This window comes from Raphanus sativus, chromosome 5 (genome assembly GCF_000801105.2).
Source record: "Raphanus sativus cultivar WK10039 chromosome 5, ASM80110v3, whole genome shotgun sequence".
NCBI lineage: Eukaryota > Viridiplantae > Streptophyta > Magnoliopsida > Brassicales > Brassicaceae > Raphanus > Raphanus sativus.
The window spans coordinates 37,503,046-37,522,229 of NC_079515.1; the positions used below are offsets into that span (position 1 = coordinate 37,503,046).

General features: G+C 33.3%; 2 protein-coding genes across 2 annotated transcripts; both read right to left on the reverse strand.

The window, feature by feature from the left end:
• Nucleotides 1-481: 481 nt before the first annotated feature.
• LOC108860755 (two-component response regulator-like APRR1) lies at nt 482-1,709 on the reverse strand. The gene is made up of 4 exons (XM_018634607.2): nt 1,313-1,709; nt 1,084-1,215; nt 787-951; nt 482-657 (listed from the first exon to the last, which is right to left on the reverse strand). Exons 1-4 carry the CDS (start codon nt 1,649-1,651, stop codon nt 541-543), a joined length of 753 nt encoding a protein of 250 aa, XP_018490109.1. The 5' UTR covers nt 1,652-1,709; the 3' UTR covers nt 482-540.
• A 6,992-nt stretch (nt 1,710-8,701) lies between these two features.
• On the reverse strand, nt 8,702-11,101 carry LOC108856892 (nucleolar protein 56). Its single transcript, XM_018630794.2, has 7 exons — nt 10,829-11,101; nt 10,349-10,563; nt 10,100-10,257; nt 9,821-10,008; nt 9,350-9,751; nt 9,138-9,272; nt 8,702-9,061 (listed from the first exon to the last, which is right to left on the reverse strand). Exons 1-7 carry the CDS (start codon nt 11,031-11,033, stop codon nt 8,850-8,852), a joined length of 1,515 nt encoding a protein of 504 aa, XP_018486296.1. The 5' UTR covers nt 11,034-11,101; the 3' UTR covers nt 8,702-8,849.
• Between the last annotated feature and the right edge of the window lie 8,083 nt (nt 11,102-19,184).

The window sequence follows — 19,184 nt, forward strand, 5'->3', positions numbered from 1 at the left end:
ATCACATATCACTGCAAGAATACTGTGTACTCCTATTTGTCATGTTCTTGTGTTATGTTGTTACGATACGACCAATTAATCGGCATTGTTCTTTATACCCATTCACATATAATGTTACGCTAAATCATTCGTCTTATGATTAAAATTTACATCATATATTCCTTAATAAACATTGGTTCCTTGATTCCACTAGTTTATATTTTGTAGACTCACCGATTTATTCGAATAGTAAAAGTCTTGTTTGCCATAAATAATATCAACAATCTTTTAACCCTCCCTTAAAGAATCATCTTTTTCTATATAGTAAAGCTTCAATTTCGATAAAAAAAAGTAAAAGGTTGATAAACAGGAATAACTTGCTTTTGTATTCAGATTGGCTAGGTTAATTACTCTCACGTTAAACACACTATGATGTCCAAATGAAGTTCTTTTATATATTTACTAAGCAGAATCTTTATGCTCGTTAACCACGTGAATACTTAAGTACATCATGATTACAAATCTATCATAAAATAATTAAGCTTCTTATAGTTAAACTAATCAAATTTTATAGCTCCATGTGTTTGGATGATTAGTATCACTTGGCGCGTCCAGCTCACAAGGAAAATAAACCAGATTAGACATTGCTTCGTGAATCCATCCATCGTCGTTTTTCATCTGCAAAGAATTGGAAAGTTTCAGTTAAAAAACAAAAAAAAATTGGTATGCAATATTGGTTAATTAATTTTACAATTGATTCTTGTAAATACAATGCTGTCCTGAAATAACAATATGAATTAGTAATACCTGGAATAGATAGTCGTCTGATCCCGAAAACATCTCTTCGTTCTTTTCAGAATGGTTGTTGTGATGCTTAGACATGTGAGATTGTTGTTCACATGTGTCGTTGTTTCTGGCAAATCGTCCTCGAACACGAACACGCCGGTCAGCTAGGGTTTTACGACATACATACTGCATTTATAATTATATTCTTAAATTCTCTTTCATAATACATGGGCAATAATATAATATTAGCTTACTAGTAATATATATATACACGATATACCTTTTCGTGACAAAAAAAATAAAATATACACGATATACCTTGATGGTCTTAGTGAAGTTGCGTTGGTTCTTCTTCTTCAAGTACCTCATGATTCTATTTTTACGTTCTTCAACCGAGTATCGTCCCACTTTTGTGTTCGGCTCAGATTGTATCCCTCCTTCACTATTTCCCTGCTTCATACGAAATATATTTGATTTGATTTCGCTTCTTATGTATATTAATATCCTTTTGAGATAATATATGATGCGGAAACACGTACATACATACCGAGGATTGCTCTCCAGAGGACGGACGGGATAAGGGCTTGAACTCCGGTGAATAGCCGTAGTATTCTTGGTCTCCACCACGAAAATATTGTGGGACATTATTCACACCCCTTCTCTGGTAGTAGTTGTTGTACTCCGGCATAAAAACGTCAGAAATCCCAAAAACTTGGGGCAAAAATGTGGATTCTTGGATAGGAGATGTGTTAAAGGAACCGTAACCGTCGCCGACGTAGTTGGATAAAGCTAAGATATCCGGACATGAAGAAGAACCGTGAAACTGCGAAGAAATCTCGCTGGAAAATGTGAAATCGTTGTAGAACTGAGGAAGAGATGATGCCATGAGAGAACAAGTTTTGGGGTTGTTTGGGAGGAATTATATATGAGTGTTTGCAAGTGTGTTTGTGTGTGTGTATATTGCACCAAGTTTTAGCCAAAGAGAAGTGTGTATATATAGAGATGAGTTTGTGTTGGATTATTTAACATTTTACCAAAAAAAAAAAGTCTGTGTTGGATGTTACAAGTTGTTGGGTTCGGGCAGGCCGACCGTAACACATGACAGTACCAGACTTACAGTTAATTAGTGAAACTCTTCTTTGTTAATAACTTCTTTCACTCTTTTCATGCTGTCAAAACCTCTTTATTCATGAACTTTCTTACCTTTATACTTTGATTATTACCAGCTCATTCTTTCTTTTCGTGTTTTAACCATTTCTATTTTCGTTTTTTTTTTCTTTCTAAATTCATCCACCTTATATATTTTTCGTATTGGTTTTCTAGTTAGTTTTCTCTCAGCGCTGATTTATACCATTACAAATTACAAAACGTATTACAAGATGATTCTATAATCGACAAATCCATTGATACCTTTTATATATCCGTTACTTGTTGATAACATATTATAAATTTCAACATAATAAATTAACCGTATATGGGTTATGTTGTGTTTCACATGATTTTATCAATTAATGGGATGTACATTTATTTTTAATCTATATTTCCGGATGCTAGCTTATTTGATTCGCATGTGTGTGGTAGATTACTATAGTTGCACCATTAGTAAATTTGAAAAAATTTACCGTAAAAATCTATAACAGAAAATTTAAATTAATCTAAATTAATGTTAGAGGATATGATAAAACATATGTGGAATGGTGTGATAACGGAGCACAGCCGAATATATTAGTATCTAATAATTTAAACCACACCAATTGTCCTCAGCTGCCAATGCTCTTGTCTCATCCTTTTCATAAAACAGAAAAAGAGATTTTGTTAAGAAAATGAGATAAATGTTTTCGCATTATCGCAAATGTCCGTACACAAACACACACGTTATGAGATCTACGCAAACATAAACCCTACACCTAGCCCCCGAACCCGAATATTAACACATGCATGGTCTCCCAATATTTTGCAATTTGCACCATTCTAAATTATTATTTACTCTTTTCTTTAATGAATAATTTGTTAATGAAATTTTCTATAACGTACATTTGTGACTACTCACCCTCTCTTTTCCGCAGTTCTATTGATAAATTTAGTTAGAGAATAATAGTGCTATTGCATAACAATGCGTGCTCCTATTTCTTGATTATGCAATTTGTGATATCTAAACTCTACTGACAAATGTTTTGTTTTAATTATCTGGAGGTCATGACTAGTCCCCAAAAAAATCAAATAAGGCTAGTGGATATATATACGATCATAAGCATAGTTATTAAATACAAAGGGCCACCTCCAAACATGTTCAGTGAGATAGGAGATTCGAAGAAAGATGATGGATGGGTCATGACATGACTGAATATGCATTCAAAGATTAAAGTTAGACATTTTTTTCTTCTCTTTATGATCTTGTTTTCTTTGAAGTACAGCTTCACAATCTTAGATTCTCTTTCCATGGTCTTCTTAGTTTAAACTCGTCTTGTGAAGTAGACAATGAAATATTTTACGAGAAAAGGAAGATCTTCCAAATATCTCAAACTACATGCATCATATATGATGTCAGTTAATTGTGTTGATATTAGTTATTAACAAATTGCTTTGCACACATGTACATGATATCTTGTGTATTTACATGTTTTTAAGCTTCATTCTAGTCCTTATATTGTTCCTTTGCATGCATTTAGAGTGCATTTAGGTTGCATTGTATTACATTTGTCTCTATCAGATATTGGAGATGCTTATTGGTGACTTTGGAGACATTTGAGGGTTTTTGAGTCAAAAGGGTTAAAGATGAACATGGATGAAGGCCTTAAAGATATCTTTTGAAGCTCAAATTTTGGGAAGACAAAGTAAATTGAGTTAGCTTTCTAATGGAGGTGGTTTCAAGTCATTTGGATCTGTATTGAAGGAGTTATGATCAATCTACTGGAGGCATATCAACCCTGTAGCGACCAGAGCCGTAGCGACCAGAGCATGTCGCTAGGAGGGCTCCCGAGCGTACGTAGCGACCACTGTAGCGGGATGCAAGGTCGCTACGGACGAAAAAGACTGTTTTTTTTATTTGGGTTGACCCAGGATTGTTGGGTTGACCCAGCTCGTTTTTAGACTTCTATAAATACCCTTTAGACCTTATTTTGAGGGATATCTTGTTTTCATTGTAATCACATTAGCTATTTTGGTGAAAGACTTAATCTTGAGCTTCTTTTCATCTCTATCTCTTGTGATTATTAATCAATCTTGACCACTAAGCATGATTAACCTTCAATCATCCATGGGTTTTGGGTTATTCATGTCTATTAGTGAGTAGTTACCTTTTGGATTCATGGGCTAGGGTGATTAGAGTGATTAAGTGAAGATCTAAGGGTGTTTAGTGTTAGATCTCTTGTTTCCTTGCTTGTCTACTTCTCTTAATGCTAGATTAATGTTGGCCTCTTTATTCTAGAGCTCTAGACATTTCCCACCCACAAGGTGTTTGATGAAATGTCTGAACCAAGTAGAGCTTGCTCTAAACTTACCTTACACAAAGACCATTGTGTTAAGGGAGTTTAGATAGTTAGTAGACTCATCCTTAATGATTGCTTAGATCTTTTAGGCTCAAAGACCTTTGGTGTCTAGTTGATTAAAGCAAATGAGCATTCTTCTTGACCATAGAGCTTGCTTATTTCAGTGTTCTAGACTTAAGGAAGTTATTGATTGAAAGTTTGCCATCCTTAGATTGGATCTTAATCACTTAAAGTCAAATGCCTAGCCCCATGAGTCCTATTGTCCAAGATTGATTGAAAGCTTGTTTCTTTATTGCACTTTAGCATAGTTCTAGTTCATATCATCATTGAAAACCTGATTGCACTTAGATTAAGTATCTATGTCGCCTCCAATACTCTCAAGATTTTGCACATGACGAGCTATCAAAAGAGGTCTCACTCATGCAAATCAATGTAGGCTTCAAAGAATGGTAAGGGTTTTAGGGTAAGGGAGTGCCATTTGGGTTAACAAAAGAGTGTCAAAAGAAAAGGAAAACCCTAGGGACCAAAGAAAAGAAAAGAAAGCTCTAGATTGTGTCTAATGGAACTTTCCCCCAAAAGAAAAAAAAAAAAAAAAGGAAAGAAAAAAAAAAAGAAAAAAAAAAGAAAAAAAAAAAAAAAGAATCAATAAGATTGTGGGGAAAGGAAAAGAGAAAGAGTTAGAGTTAAGTGTTGTAAAAAGTGAATAAAAGCCCCTAGTTGGTTGAGTCAAAAGAAAAAAAAGAGAGAGTTGTTCATTGGGTGAGTGATGTGAGTGAATGCTATTTTGGTTATGGGATGGGGATGGAAAGGGTAGAACTTTTGATCACTTAGGAAAAGGGTAGAATGATGAGAATGGATCTATGTATGCATGAATTGCTTCTAGTCTTAGATAAATTTTGCATAATGATCAAGCTCCTTGATTCTTGAGTGATTACCACCTTAAAATGATGCATTGAACCCTCCTTTTCATCCATATTAGACCATTTGATCACCTAACCAAATGATTAAGATCATGTGCCCATTTGTGAGAATTCACCTTATGTGTGTGTGTGTGTGAATCAATGTGAGGGCTGGTTAAGAAGACTTGTTGGTTGATGAGTATTGCATCTTGTGTAAAGGTATAAGAGTATTGATAGGCCTAGAGAAGCTAGAGTATAATAAGAGAGTTTGCTCATGCTATTTGCTATGTTTCTGTAGGATGTCAAGTTGAGTGCTCTAAGTGTTTCTTTTGCTTATGTGCTCCCACCTTCAAACCTCTCTACATTAGTTTTTTGAAAGTTTACTTGTGGACAAGTAAAGGGCTAGTGTGGGGGAGTTGATATCTTGTGTATTTACATGTTTTTAAGCTTCATTCTAGTCCTTATATTGTTCCTTTGCATGCATTTAGAGTGCATTTAGGTTGCATTGTATTACATTTGTCTCTATCAGATATTGGAGATGCTTATTGGTGACTTTGGAGACATTTGAGGGTTTTTGAGTCAAAAGGGTTAAAGATGAACATGGATGAAGGCCTTAAAGATATCTTTTGAAGCTCAAATTTTGGGAAGACAAAGTAAATTGAGTTAGCTTTCTAATGGAGGTGGTTTCAAGTCATTTGGATCTGTATTGAAGGAGTTATGATCAATCTACTGGAGGCATATCAACCCTGTAGCGACCAGAGCCGTAGCGACCAGAGCATGTCGCTAGGAGGGCTCCCGAGCGTACGTAGCGACCACTGTAGCGGGATGCAAGGTCGCTACGGACGAAAAAGACTGTTTTTTTTATTTGGGTTGACCCAGGATTGTTGGGTTGACCCAGCTCGTTTTTAGACTTCTATAAATACCCTTTAGACCTTATTTTGAGGGATATCTTGTTTTCATTGTAATCACATTAGCTATTTTGGTGAAAGACTTAATCTTGAGCTTCTTTTCATCTCTATCTCTTGTGATTATTAATCAATCTTGACCACTAAGCATGATTAACCTTCAATCATCCATGGGTTTTGGGTTATTCATGTCTATTAGTGAGTAGTTACCTTTTGGATTCATGGGCTAGGGTGATTAGAGTGATTAAGTGAAGATCTAAGGGTGTTTAGTGTTAGATCTCTTGTTTCCTTGCTTGTCTACTTCTCTTAATGCTAGATTAATGTTGGCCTCTTTATTCTAGAGCTCTAGACATTTCCCACCCACAAGGTGTTTGATGAAATGTCTGAACCAAGTAGAGCTTGCTCTAAACTTACCTTACACAAAGACCATTGTGTTAAGGGAGTTTAGATAGTTAGTAGACTCATCCTTAATGATTGCTTAGATCTTTTAGGCTCAAAGACCTTTGGTGTCTAGTTGATTAAAGCAAATGAGCATTCTTCTTGACCATAGAGCTTGCTTATTTCAGTGTTCTAGACTTAAGGAAGTTATTGATTGAAAGTTTGCCATCCTTAGATTGGATCTTAATCACTTAAAGTCAAATGCCTAGCCCCATGAGTCCTATTGTCCAAGATTGATTGAAAGCTTGTTTCTTTATTGCACTTTAGCATAGTTCTAGTTCATATCATCATTGAAAACCTGATTGCACTTAGATTAAGCATGGTCTTGCATTCCCTTTGCTTTAGAATCACTTAGGATTGGTTCGACAATCTTTTACACTACAACATTTGGTTAGGGACTCTTCAAAAGTCCTGTTATCAGTACATGAATAGGATATGATATACTTCAAAATTATTTACAACCCTCTTAGCCTATTTGTTGATTCGATTATGCCCTAAAAATTCAGCAATCTTAAGTAACCTGAAGTAATAATCAATACTCCAAATTCTTCGTCGTCGTGTTTTTTCTTCAACGTACCGAACGATACATTTTTATTAATTTATATATATAACTTTTGTGTTTTTTGTTGGCTTTTCGTTCAAAGTTCAAACTAAAAACTGTTCTTGGGAATCTTGCTTTCATGTGTTCTGTTAAGTTAAAGGGAAGCTAATATCTTAGTTCGATCTTTGCTTGTTATCTGAAAAGATTCTTACCTTTAACTACCCTACACTGAAAAGAAGCACTCATTTTTCTACTCAATAAAACTGATCTACAAAGTAAATAATCTTAAAATGTATTAGAGATTTTAAGAAGATTTCAGATTTCGTTTTTTATATTAATGTCGTTGAAACCAAAGAAAGTAGGTTTTCATGGAAAATCTGAGAGTGAAAAACATGAAAGAATTGGATGAAATGAAAAGAGAAAAAAGTCAAGAAATCATCTTTTCTTTGCTTGCAAATTCTCAGAAAAAGTTTGGAAAAGTTTAACAAAGTATCTACTATCAGCGCGCTACACTAATCAGTGGAAACAAATTCTGCAACTCCTTCTTGATCAAAACAAAGACAAGACTGAAACATTTTTTGTGAGATATATGTTTCAATATTTTGTATGCTTTATGAAGGGATTAAAACCAGAGGAAACATGGAGAAAAACCAAGGACACCTGGACAACTAATCCATACTGTGGACAATAATAGTGTGCGTAACAGACTCTCTTCCATCCACAACCAAACGTATACGAGAGGCCTATCCATCTGATTTGCAACACGATAGCTAGTTAAAGCTTAGTTTGATCTTATGAAAAATGTTAGATTCGAGTTATATTATGGGCAGTCCCGGCCCTGAAACAATGTGGGCTGGAAGCAAAAAAAAAATTTGGGCTGGTTTACATATAAAAAATGTAATATGTAGATGGTGGTATTCGAACTCAGCACCTCAAACATATAAATCCTAAGAACAAATCATCTACTCTACCAAAGATATTTGATCAAAATAAGGCTGAATTGTTAAATATTCTAAATATGGCCGGAAGCACATGCTTCTTTAGCTTGTAGCCAGAGCCGCTACTGATTATGAGCTTCCAACTTAAAACTAATTGGTGATTAGTGGAGTAGTCCATCCACCTTATATATTACTAAGAATCCCTTCTAACTACCGATGTGGAACACTTTGTTTCTAATAAAAAAAAAATCAATCCCAATGTAACACAATATAAAACAAGTTTTTTTTGTTTGAATTAATTTAACACTTAAAAAAAAGAGTCAGAGTGGAATTGTGCAAATTGTGTTTGTTGGCTATTGTTTGTTGGTGCATGTTGCCTGAGAATTGAATCTCACATATGTAGCTGCTCCCTTGAAGAACAAAAGAAAGTTGCATGAAAGTTTTGGTTTCTATTTTACATAAAATTTAATCCACTTTTGAAGAGATTTCTTGTCAGAAATAAAAAAAAAAAAGTAAAAACAAAATAAACTTGGAACCTAAATGGTGGTTAAAAAAAAAAAACTGGTACCTAAATCTTGTGTCAAAAGACATGTCATGATTTTATAGAACAAACGAGATTAAGCAGAACAAACTATCTGATAGTACAATTTAACAAATTTTTAGTCGAATCAAACTACTCAAATTCCGAACCCGCAATCATTTGCGAGATATTCAACAAAAGATTCCATCATTTAACTTTTCTTCTGTTAAGACAGAATACTAGTCTAAAAACATCTGATAATGGCTGCTAGGAGTTTGAAGTTGTTCATAAAGTAAAAAAAAAACAGATAAAGAAAAAATGCAACACTACAAAAAGAAAAAAAACATGTCATGGTCTATTCATCATCTTGTGACTTAGTTTTCTTCTTCTTTTTCTTATTGCTGTGACCATTATCTGTTGTCGTTTCCTCTTCAACTACTTTGCTTTTCTTCTTTTTCTTTGATTTCACCTCTTCTTCTACTTCCTCCTCATCCTTCTCCTCTGCCTTTCTCTTCTCTTTCTTCTTTTTCTTCTCAGAGGCCTCCACCACTTTCTCTTCTCCCTCATCTATAAAAGAGAGCAAACACCCATCACAAACAAACCATTCAACCTCAAAACATGTGAGAGAGAGATAGTATTATACCTTTCTTGTCAAGATTCTCCATCACTTCTTTCATTACATCCACATTCTTACGTGGGGCAACACCTTTGTCATAAAATTCTAGTCGTTCCTCTACTTGTTCCTTAAGTTTCTCACCAAAAGCTGTAGTGCTGCTATCTGTACAAGAGATCACCATCGTCTTATAGTTAACAACAACAACACATCATCACAGTATATATACCAAAGACACTCACCAGCGAAACAATCAATCCGGGAAGCAATGGAACACTTGTTAGCCAGGTAACGAGCAATACGTCCCTTGTTTTTAGCAGCCGCACGTCCAATGAACGAGGAATGGAATATCAGACCGTACTTGGGCGTGTTCCCACGTGTTTTAAGCGCCCTGAAGAGTGCCTTCTCAGCGCCAAGAATCTGGAGAGTTGAAGAGGGGCACTTGGCGAGATTCGTCAGACTCCCAGCATGTGAGATCAGCCTTGCACCAACCATATCTCCGATCAATGCTGCCAAGTTTGGAGCAATGTCGCTCATTTTAGCAACAAGGTAATCGTAGAGCTTCTTTCTGTAATCAGCCAGCTCTATAACTTTCTGAGCAAAGGTCTGGACATTCATCAGATCAAGTGGAGATAAATCCTGGCCTGCAAAGAGAGACATGTCTGAGAACAAAGAGAAAGAACAGATACAGAGAACAAGATCAGATTAGTTACCCATAGATGCTTTTCCAGCTTCAACGACTTCTTTTGCCTTATCTTCATCCCCGAGGACTTCAGTAAGCATAGGGATGTGCTCTTCAGAGAGCTTTGACTTGTCTTCAATCATCTTTGAGACTCGGGCGTAAAGGTAGTTGTCATTGACTATCTTCACTAGCTCCGGGAAGTGCCACGAGTACCATTCTCTGCAAAAAAAAACATAATATACAAGCTGTCTTAAAACCATTTTTTGTTTCTAACCGTAAGAGAAAAGACATAATAACAAACAAAACAAACCTGACTCTCATGGCAAAGGAGTTGATATCCTTATCAAGAGTATCAAGCATGAAGATGGCTTGAATAACCATGTTATCCACACGGTTAACATTGAACTTCACCTTTGCTCTGCTGTAGCTGTGAGCTAGTCCAAGTTGAGCTTTCTCCAAATCACCAGGCTGCATTAGTTTTAGACATTAAGCATCAGAGAAGGAAACAACAGAGCCTAGAGAAAGAGGTAGAGGTGGATTAAATTCAAAAAGTTCAGACCTTTAGGTCCTTGATGAACCTATCAAAATGCTGACGAACACCTCTAAGAAGCTCATGAACGAACTCATTGCTCTGGCATGGAATCTTGGTGGCTTCAAAGATGCAAGAACCAATCTTTGGCTCAGAGACTCCTAAGCTGAACTTGGGCTTCTTGCCTTCCTTCACTTTCGGAAGGTTCAACTCCAGAAAACTTCTCAGCTCATCACTCATATACCCTTTTCAAGTTTCAAAAACACAAAACCAAACAGAGTAAGCTGGAGTAAAAAGTTGCAAGCTTTGTTAGTCAAAAGGGAACAGTTAACCATTCAGAACAGATTAAGCTCATTCTAGTTATAGAATAAAGTTGTAAGCTTTGTTTAGGGAACAGTAAAGCATGTCCAAACAATTACATAAGAGTTCAAGTTCTAACCAAACAAGAACAGAGTGCTGTAGTAAAGATAAAAAGTGGAAAGAGCTCTAATTTAAGTGGATGGTGGTTACCTTCGGAGACGGCGTTGATTTGGTTAAGAGCATCGAGTGCAGACTCAGATGGGTGGAAAGCAGTGAGCTGGACGACACGGCCGAAGCGACTCAGGTCCGAGACGGAGCTTCGAACCGCCTCTGTGTTCTGTCCTATCTCATCGAGGCCGTGTGCTTCGAACAAGCCGTACCCGGAAGATGATTCGTAAAGAAGATACATGGCCATTGTTCTTCAGATAAAAGCTAAAACCCTAGCCGTCTCTGAGAAGTCGAGAGCAGAGTATTTATGCAGCTTTTTCGTTTTGGAGAAGAAAGAGATTTAATTAGGGTTTAAGGTTATTGCATGGGCCTGGCCCATTATGTCTTTTCCCACGGTTTAACTGCATGGGCCTGGACCATTATGTCTTGGGCTCTACCAAACTGCATAATAAACAAATATAAATGGCTTCTGTATTTTTAATTTTATTTAATTGTTTATATTTGGATTCTCTTTCCATTTTATAAGAATCATAAATTAATAAAATATTTTTTTTTTTTATGAAATATACAAGTTGAGAGCCTTCTGATAAAGTTGTCAAAATGTAATTTTCTTTCAAAATTTATTTTGCATGAAAAAATATACTTATTTTGCCTATACTGATTCCATTGGACTAGTCCAGTAACTCTTGGGCTTATCATTATTATTCAAGAAAATAAAATAAACTACATGATGGGCTTATATTTGTTCTGTCAATACAATAAGGTAAGAGAAAAAAAAACTGATGTACTTATAAGCAATTACAACAAAAACACAGCCCAAACGACCCATAAAATTTTAAAATACCCAAACGACCAAGGAATTTTGTAATCCCTTTTGCGACTAATTTATCACATACTTTATGGTCAGTGTTGTTGGTAATCCACTACACTTGTCTAAAGTCTAAACTAACGGGCATGGCAATTGGAATCATCGAAAGTAAAAAGATTCGATAGGAAAGCAAATGATGATCCAACCTTATTCAAAACACGAGCACACGACCGACCATTAAGATTCACTAAAAAGAATCATCACATTATCAGTCTACAATACTATATACTTCATGAATAAAGGGATACCAAAAAAAAGTAATGCTTAGTCATAGAAAGGATGTAAAGGAGGGTGATGAGTCATAAGAACGTCATTTCTATCACCAAAAAGTTTGAAGAAAATAACATAAAGACAAAGGTGGAGCCAAGAGGCAAGAGATTGAGGTCAGCAAACCCTAAAAGCTGAGACCAATGTGGGCACCCTCCACTTTGAAACTGAATCATCTATATGGAGTATGGACCCCAAGGTTGAAAAAGTATTGCATTATTATTCTTTTATATTCCGTACTTGTTATTACTCTCTGTATTTCATCAAGAGCTTTAAAGAATATCATTGTTGTAAAACACGGAAAAGTAGGAGCGACAGTGTCGTGTGGTTGTCCTGCGTCCGAGCTGGACGCATGGGGGGTTGTCTCTTCATGTTTGGAGTCAAACATTTTGACTCGACTTGTTTCACCACAACCACCATCAATATTCAATGCGTGGAGATATAGTAGAGGTGTCAATAGAATGATCTGCTTTCTACAACAATTTAAAGAAGATTGTTAGTAAGAAAAAATAAGATTGTTATAGTATGATTTGTTAGAGCTTTCTATGCTATAAATGTGATGATGCACTCACCACGGTCTCATTCAATGTTTTTATCTTTGTAGAATCGTCTTCTTAGATTTTACCAAATGTATTGTGTCAGTCTTTGTCTTTCAACGACCATATTTTTTCAAAGATTCGTGAGAAAAATTAGTAGTAAATCCCTTAGTCTATATTCGAGAAGTGATTTATCACATGTTTTCTCTACAATCGTTTTCACAAAAACAATTGTGACGTGACTATTAACATTGATGACATGTCATATGATTAAATATGACATGGACAATTACATTTAATGCTGATATATATTTTTGGAAATCTTTTTATAATATGGCAATAACTCATATATTACATTTAATATTGATTTATATTTTTGGTAAACTTTGTAGAATATGGTAATAACTCATAAATCATCACTAAAATAAATATATTCAAATATGAGATTGTGAATTTCAAAATATTATATAATTTTACATTTATAATCATTAAATTTTTATTATCTAAAATTTTCTAAATTTTCCGAATTAAAAAAATAAATAAATCGTAATATCATTAGTTTCTTTTAGATATCTACAAATTATATAAATATTATTTAGTTTTAATTTTTGATAACTATATAATTTTATATGATTTTAGTAATTTTTTACAAGTTGATTTAATACATTTAACCAAATGAAATAAATATTTTTTTATCTAAGATTTTAACTTTATATATATACATATGTATTCTTAAATATAATTTGAAATTAAAAAAAATATTTTCTCTTAATTTTATGCTTAATTAATGATATTTATATTAATTATTGGTCAAAATAATAAAATATATAATATTAAGAAATTACATTTTAAAATATAAAATTTAATTTTTAAAAAATTCATCGCTACACATAGTGCAGGAAAACACCTAGATTAATAATTGTGACATGGCTACTAAAATTGATGACATGTCTTATAGATTAATATGACATAAATAATTATATTTAATGTTAATTTACATTTTTGGTAAATTTTTTAAAATATAGTAATAACTCATTTATTATATTTATTGTCGATTTATATTTTTCGACTTTTAAAAAATATGGTAATGTGGAAGCCCCTTTGGTCCAATAGTTTGACTAAGGGTTCAATTGCTTCTACACCCGGAGGTTTGTCCCAGAAAATACCAAATTATGCAGATTATGGAGAAACATGTTACAGGAGATCTTCAGCTTGGTGCAGGGAATACCATCGAACATGGATCTCATAGGACGGCTTAGAGTGGTGCAGTCAGACATGTATTCTCACAGGATGGTAGAATTGTCGGCTGTAGAATTGTCTTTGTAATATTTCCATCGTTGTAATAGCATAATTACTCGATAATAATATATTCAAACGTTAAAAAAATGGTAATAACTCATAAATCATCATTAAAATCAATATATTTAATTATGGCATTTCAAATTTCGAGATATCATTTAAATTAAAAATATTTCAAAAATATAAACATATTTTTGGAAAACTATAAAAATTAAATCATACTCCCTCCGTTTCTGAATAAGTGTCGTTTTGACACTTTTCACACATATTAAGAAAGTTATTGAAATATATGTAAGTTGTAATTAATTATACCTCTTTGACCAATAGTATTTTAGATAAATAAAATTATTTATAAAATCGATGCAGTTTGCAATTAATTTTCAACTGAAAGTTAGTATAATTTGGATTAAAATTTTAAAGTGACACTCTTTATGTAACAAGAAAATGAGCTCAGAGTGACACTTATTATGAAACAGAGGGAGTAATATCAAATTAAATCGTAAAATCATTAGTTTATTATATATATCTACATATTTTATAAATATTGTTTTATTTTAATTTTTGACAATAATGCAATTTTACATATTTATTTAATATATTTAATTAAAATAAATAGATAGAAAAATCTACCTAAGATTATAATTTTAAATATATACATGCACATTCTTAAATATAATTCAAAATAAACAAAATTGTTTTTATCTTAATTTTAAAACTTAATAAAATATTGATAAAAAAAATTTATAATATTAATAAAAGCTAAATATAATTTATATCTATCTTATTAAAACAGAAACATTCTGTTGGACCTAACATTTATTTTGTAAGTTTTTAAATTAAATACACTTTTATACTTTATAGTTAAACATACATTAAATCACTAATTAATGTTTCTTTATTTATACTACTATCCATTTTTCAAACAATATACTTATTTCTTTATACTACTATCAACGTTTCAAAACAATATACTTATTTCTTTATACTACTATCAATGTTTCCAAACAATATATTTTTTATACTACTATCAATGTTTCCAAATAATACAATAATTAATCTTAATTATTTTATATCTATCATTTTTTCTTTAAAATTTTGTAGAAACGTCACAATTTCATAAATTGCAAAATAGTAAACTTTAAAATTTTGATTATAAGATTACAAATTATGAAACTATTACAATTTAAATCCAATTAGATTACATATCGGTCATCCATCAGTTCAATCGGTTAGTCTCGGGTTTTAGTGATTTTTTAATATGAATATTTTAAAAACATAAATTGAATTGTCAGATCTCCGGATTAACCGGTATAATCACAATCGAGTTGAATTTAAAAATACTGATTTAAATGCAAAAATATTTTAAATACACACTCTTTAAAAATTACCAAAATATTTGTTAAATTATTAGTGAAATTTTTTCATGTTAAAATATTCCGCGCTTTAAAAGCGCGGGTCAAAATCTAGTTTATGTATTAAAAATATTTAAAATTCTTTTACTGCACATGGTGCAGGAAAACACCTAGTAAAAGCTGAAAAGCATTAACTTCTTCTAGCTGGAATTTATATTACGACTTGTAAACAGAGAAAAGTCACTCGTCGTGAGCAAAGAATTTTGATAAGGAACTTATAAAACTATACGTGGAAGTGAAAGTTATCAATTAGATTTGGATACTGATGAAATCACTCACTTTCCAACCAAGATTCTACCAATACAAGTTAAGCATTCAAGAATCAAATAGTCGATTACCAGAAAAGGAAAAAAGAATCGAAGTGACAGACTAGTGTTATTATGACTAGATTAAGAAACTTAAGCAGGACTGCAGGAGTATACGCTACAATGGTCTCATCCTTTCCCCTAAGCGTATAAGAGGGTTTTTATCAGCTATTTTTTGGCCGAGAATTGATGAATAAGTATTTTGACATTATTCAACTATAAATTGATGTTGTCAAAAAAAAAAATATATATATATATATATATATATAATTTTATAATAAATACTATTAACATCGGGAAAAAAATGAAAGAGAGAAGGATACAAGCGTAACGGACAGTTGTGATAGTGGAGAGAATAGGCCCCATAACTTTTTTATTTAGTTAATTATTTTATTTCATCTATCTTATTAAAACAGAAGTACACATAAGAATACCCCTTAGTTTTAAGTGTTATTTACAATTGCATGCCACTGAAAATAAAATTGAATTCCTATTTTAATGTCTGTCTTTTTCAGTTATATTAATGTGTTTCTTTTTCTTTGCTCTTTTAATGCTTGTCTTTTTTTCAGTTAGATTAATGTGTTTTTTCTTTCCTATTTTAATGTTTGTCTTTTTAGTTAGATTAATGTAATGATATTTTAAAGTTATTTTTTTGTCAACTTAAAGTTGTCTAAACTATTTGAAAATATAAAAAATAGTCAAAAGTAAACATATAAACTAAATAAACAATAATCAAACACCAAAATATTTAAAATATATATTTATTCTTCATCCAAATATTGAAGTTCAACCTGTTTTTAATTTTTAATTTAGATATTTTGGCTTACATTATTCAATTTATATGTTTTGAGAAATTTAAAGTATATATAAATTTTGAAAATTTTAAAATAATTCAAACGGGTTATCGGTATTCGAACCGAACCCGCAAATATCCGAATCAAACCGAAACCAAAATTTATAAATATTTGAAAGTTGCTGAAATCTTTAAACTCGGGAATCTCAAACCCAAATAGATTTTAACCGAATCAGTGGATATCCAAATACACATCCCTAATGTAGTCAATATAAAACGATCAAGTATTACAAATACATCATTTACTATAAATAAATAAAAACTAAAAAAGAAAATTAATACTCGTGCGATCGCACGGATCAAGATCTAGTTTCGTATTAAATTGCGGAGAACAGTCATGTTAGTTTGTACGGTATGACACGTAAGAGAGAGAAAAGAAGTCGTGGGTAGGTTACCCTGTACGACAGCACTGTACGGACATGTTTTCGTTTTTTATGTAACCCAAATTTAATTCACCCATAACTCCTTTCACATGACTCCATCCCACTCTTTGTTACTAGAGTAGTATTTGCTTATTTACTTCTTCTACCTACCAATTTGATTCAATGCTCAACGACCATTTTCTTAGCACTATACTAGTAAAAATGGCCGCCATGTGTTTTTTTCTCCATAAAAAGAACATATTCGTTATAGTTAGTGCGATTTGTAATCTACCAACGATCACATATCACAGATTATTGTTTATTTTCTTGTTACGCAATTGATCATAGCGACTAATCACAAATCGTTAATCCAAATCATTAAAAGATCCAATGATTTGAACTGTGGTTGATCATTGCGACTGCCTAGTGCCGACTGATCATATAATATTACGATACGCAGATGAATAAATATCCGATCACATGTCACAGTTGTAAATAGCAGCGATTAGTAAACGGATAAGGCTGTAAAACCAGTGTTAGCTACATCAACTAACTTAAATTATTACATTCGGAGAGAGCTAAGTATATGAATATCGCGAGGCGGCCGGTGACATACTCATCAATGATGCAATAACGCGTTCCGCGTTACAGCTAACACATCAGAGTGAAGTTTCAAGCTATTGACGTGTGTCTCAATGATTGAAGGTAATGCCTACTTAGTCGTTATAACCTTTGCAGTTGGAGGAATATTCTCTCGTCTGTGTCTTTGCATAAACTAATAAGTTTGCTTATCTGTCTAACTATTTCTTGATTACATCCTTTTTCTTTCTCTCTTTTTTTTTAGTATCAAATATACATATGTAAACATCAGATGCTTGTTTCTTTGTATATCTTAAATACGTTTGATGTCTATCTGTTTATGTTTGATTATTTTATCCATTTTCATAAAATAATACTGCTTAGTTGTTGACAAAAATATCAACGAGCAACTACCATCAGAAACAGTCAGTTTATATATACTGATATACAATGCCCAGCTTTGAGTTTTCTATTGGGTAAAGATAAATACAATGGATAATGTACTAAGTACTGCATGATTCAAGCTGTCTTTTCGACTGGATATATATCAGTTTAATTATATTATCTGATTAGGGAAAAGTCCTCTAAATCTAAACTATAGTCAGTAATCATATTGAAAATGGCATGCGTGTGTTTTGAGAATTTCCAAATCTCCAAGGAGTTGAAAACATATTACGAAATATAGGAGTTCCACGGAAATTGAAGAAAAGAATTGTAGAGGAATCAACTACTCGAGAGCTTGTTAATAATAATTTCGTAGACCCAGTCTCCACCCTACTTAATTGCTTCTGTTTTTCATTTTAGTTACAATCTAAGATAATCATCAAATCTAAATTCTAGTTGTGATAAAACTCAAAACTTGGGAATTCGAAATTTCTAAATTAGACGAAGCATACCAAAGATGCATGTCGGTATATAATTAAATTTATAACTATATATAGTAGGAGACTACTTCAGTTTGATTAATCCGTATCATATGTGGCATAGTTAATATATATAAATTGCAACAAAGTTAGGAGACTAAAGGGGTTTAAAGTTGCAACCCCCAAGTTGAGTAAGGGGACACACACTTTTGATAACCAGTGAAAGTTAGGTGACATCACATCCTTGCCTTTAAAGTTCTATTATTTACAGAATGACCCTTTTTTTTGTGCACCCAATACTTAAATTAATAATGCAGAAAAGCCTCAGGCCCAAGTCAACCCACTAGGGGTTCATTACAGAGAAATGTCTTAGGGAGAGTTTAGCAGATGAATCTGCTTCGATATTGAACTCACGAGAAAGATGAGAAAAAACGATTTTGACGAAAACAGAGGAGATGGCTTGGATGTCCTAAACGATTCCAATGATCTCCTTCACCTGCATGTCACCATTGATTGCTCTAATGAGCGTTCTATTGTCGGAGGACATCCTGAGAGATCGTATCTCTAGGGTCGCTGCCTTGATGAGGGCGAGTCGAATCGCCATTGCCTCTGCTACTAGCGCTGAATCCACGAAGCCCTGGGCGCTTGATCCTTCCAGAGCTGATGTGAGACCGTGTCCTGTGAAGATCCATCCAAAGCCTGCTTGTTTTGTTTGTTTGTTCCACGCCGGATCGACAGAGGACTTCCCCTTCGATCTCCACCGGGGGAGTTTTGGCTTCCATGCCCTTCAATTGATTGCTCCCAGGTTTGACATTTGCTCCTTGCGCTGAGATCCACTCTTGCGCTGAGATCCACTCTTGGGCTAATCGAAACATGACTGATTACAGAATGACCCTATACAGCTCTGCTTTACTTTTCTCCCTCACTGATCTAACATACACACACACATGGTGATGGTCCTTCATGATATCCATGCATGGCATTATTATGACGCTCTAATCTATTTTTCGAAATAATAGATTACATATCAAAACAGCAGTGCAGATAATCAAGT

What these genes read in the sequence shown, in the direction of transcription:
- LOC108860755 (XM_018634607.2), bottom strand. Translation starts at nt 1,651, where the DNA reads ATGGCATCATCTCTTCCTCAGTTCTACAACGATTTCACATTTTCCAGC. An exon ending in CCTCTGGAGAGCAATCCTCG is followed by an intron (nt 1,216 to 1,312) that starts GTATGTATGTAC and finishes CGTATGAAGCAG; the next exon opens with GGAAATAGTGAAGGAGGGAT. An exon ending in CAGACGACTATCTATTCCAG is followed by an intron (nt 658 to 786) that starts GTATTACTAATT and finishes AATTCTTTGCAG; the next exon opens with ATGAAAAACGACGATGGATG.
- LOC108856892 (XM_018630794.2), bottom strand. Translation starts at nt 11,033, where the DNA reads ATGGCCATGTATCTTCTTTACGAATCATCTTCCGGGTACGGCTTGTTC. An exon ending in AGCTGGAAAAGCATCTATGG is followed by an intron (nt 9,752 to 9,820) that starts GTAACTAATCTG and finishes CTCTCTTTGCAG; the next exon opens with GCCAGGATTTATCTCCACTT. An exon ending in GGAGAATCTTGACAAGAAAG is followed by an intron (nt 9,062 to 9,137) that starts GTATAATACTAT and finishes TCTCTTTTATAG; the next exon opens with ATGAGGGAGAAGAGAAAGTG.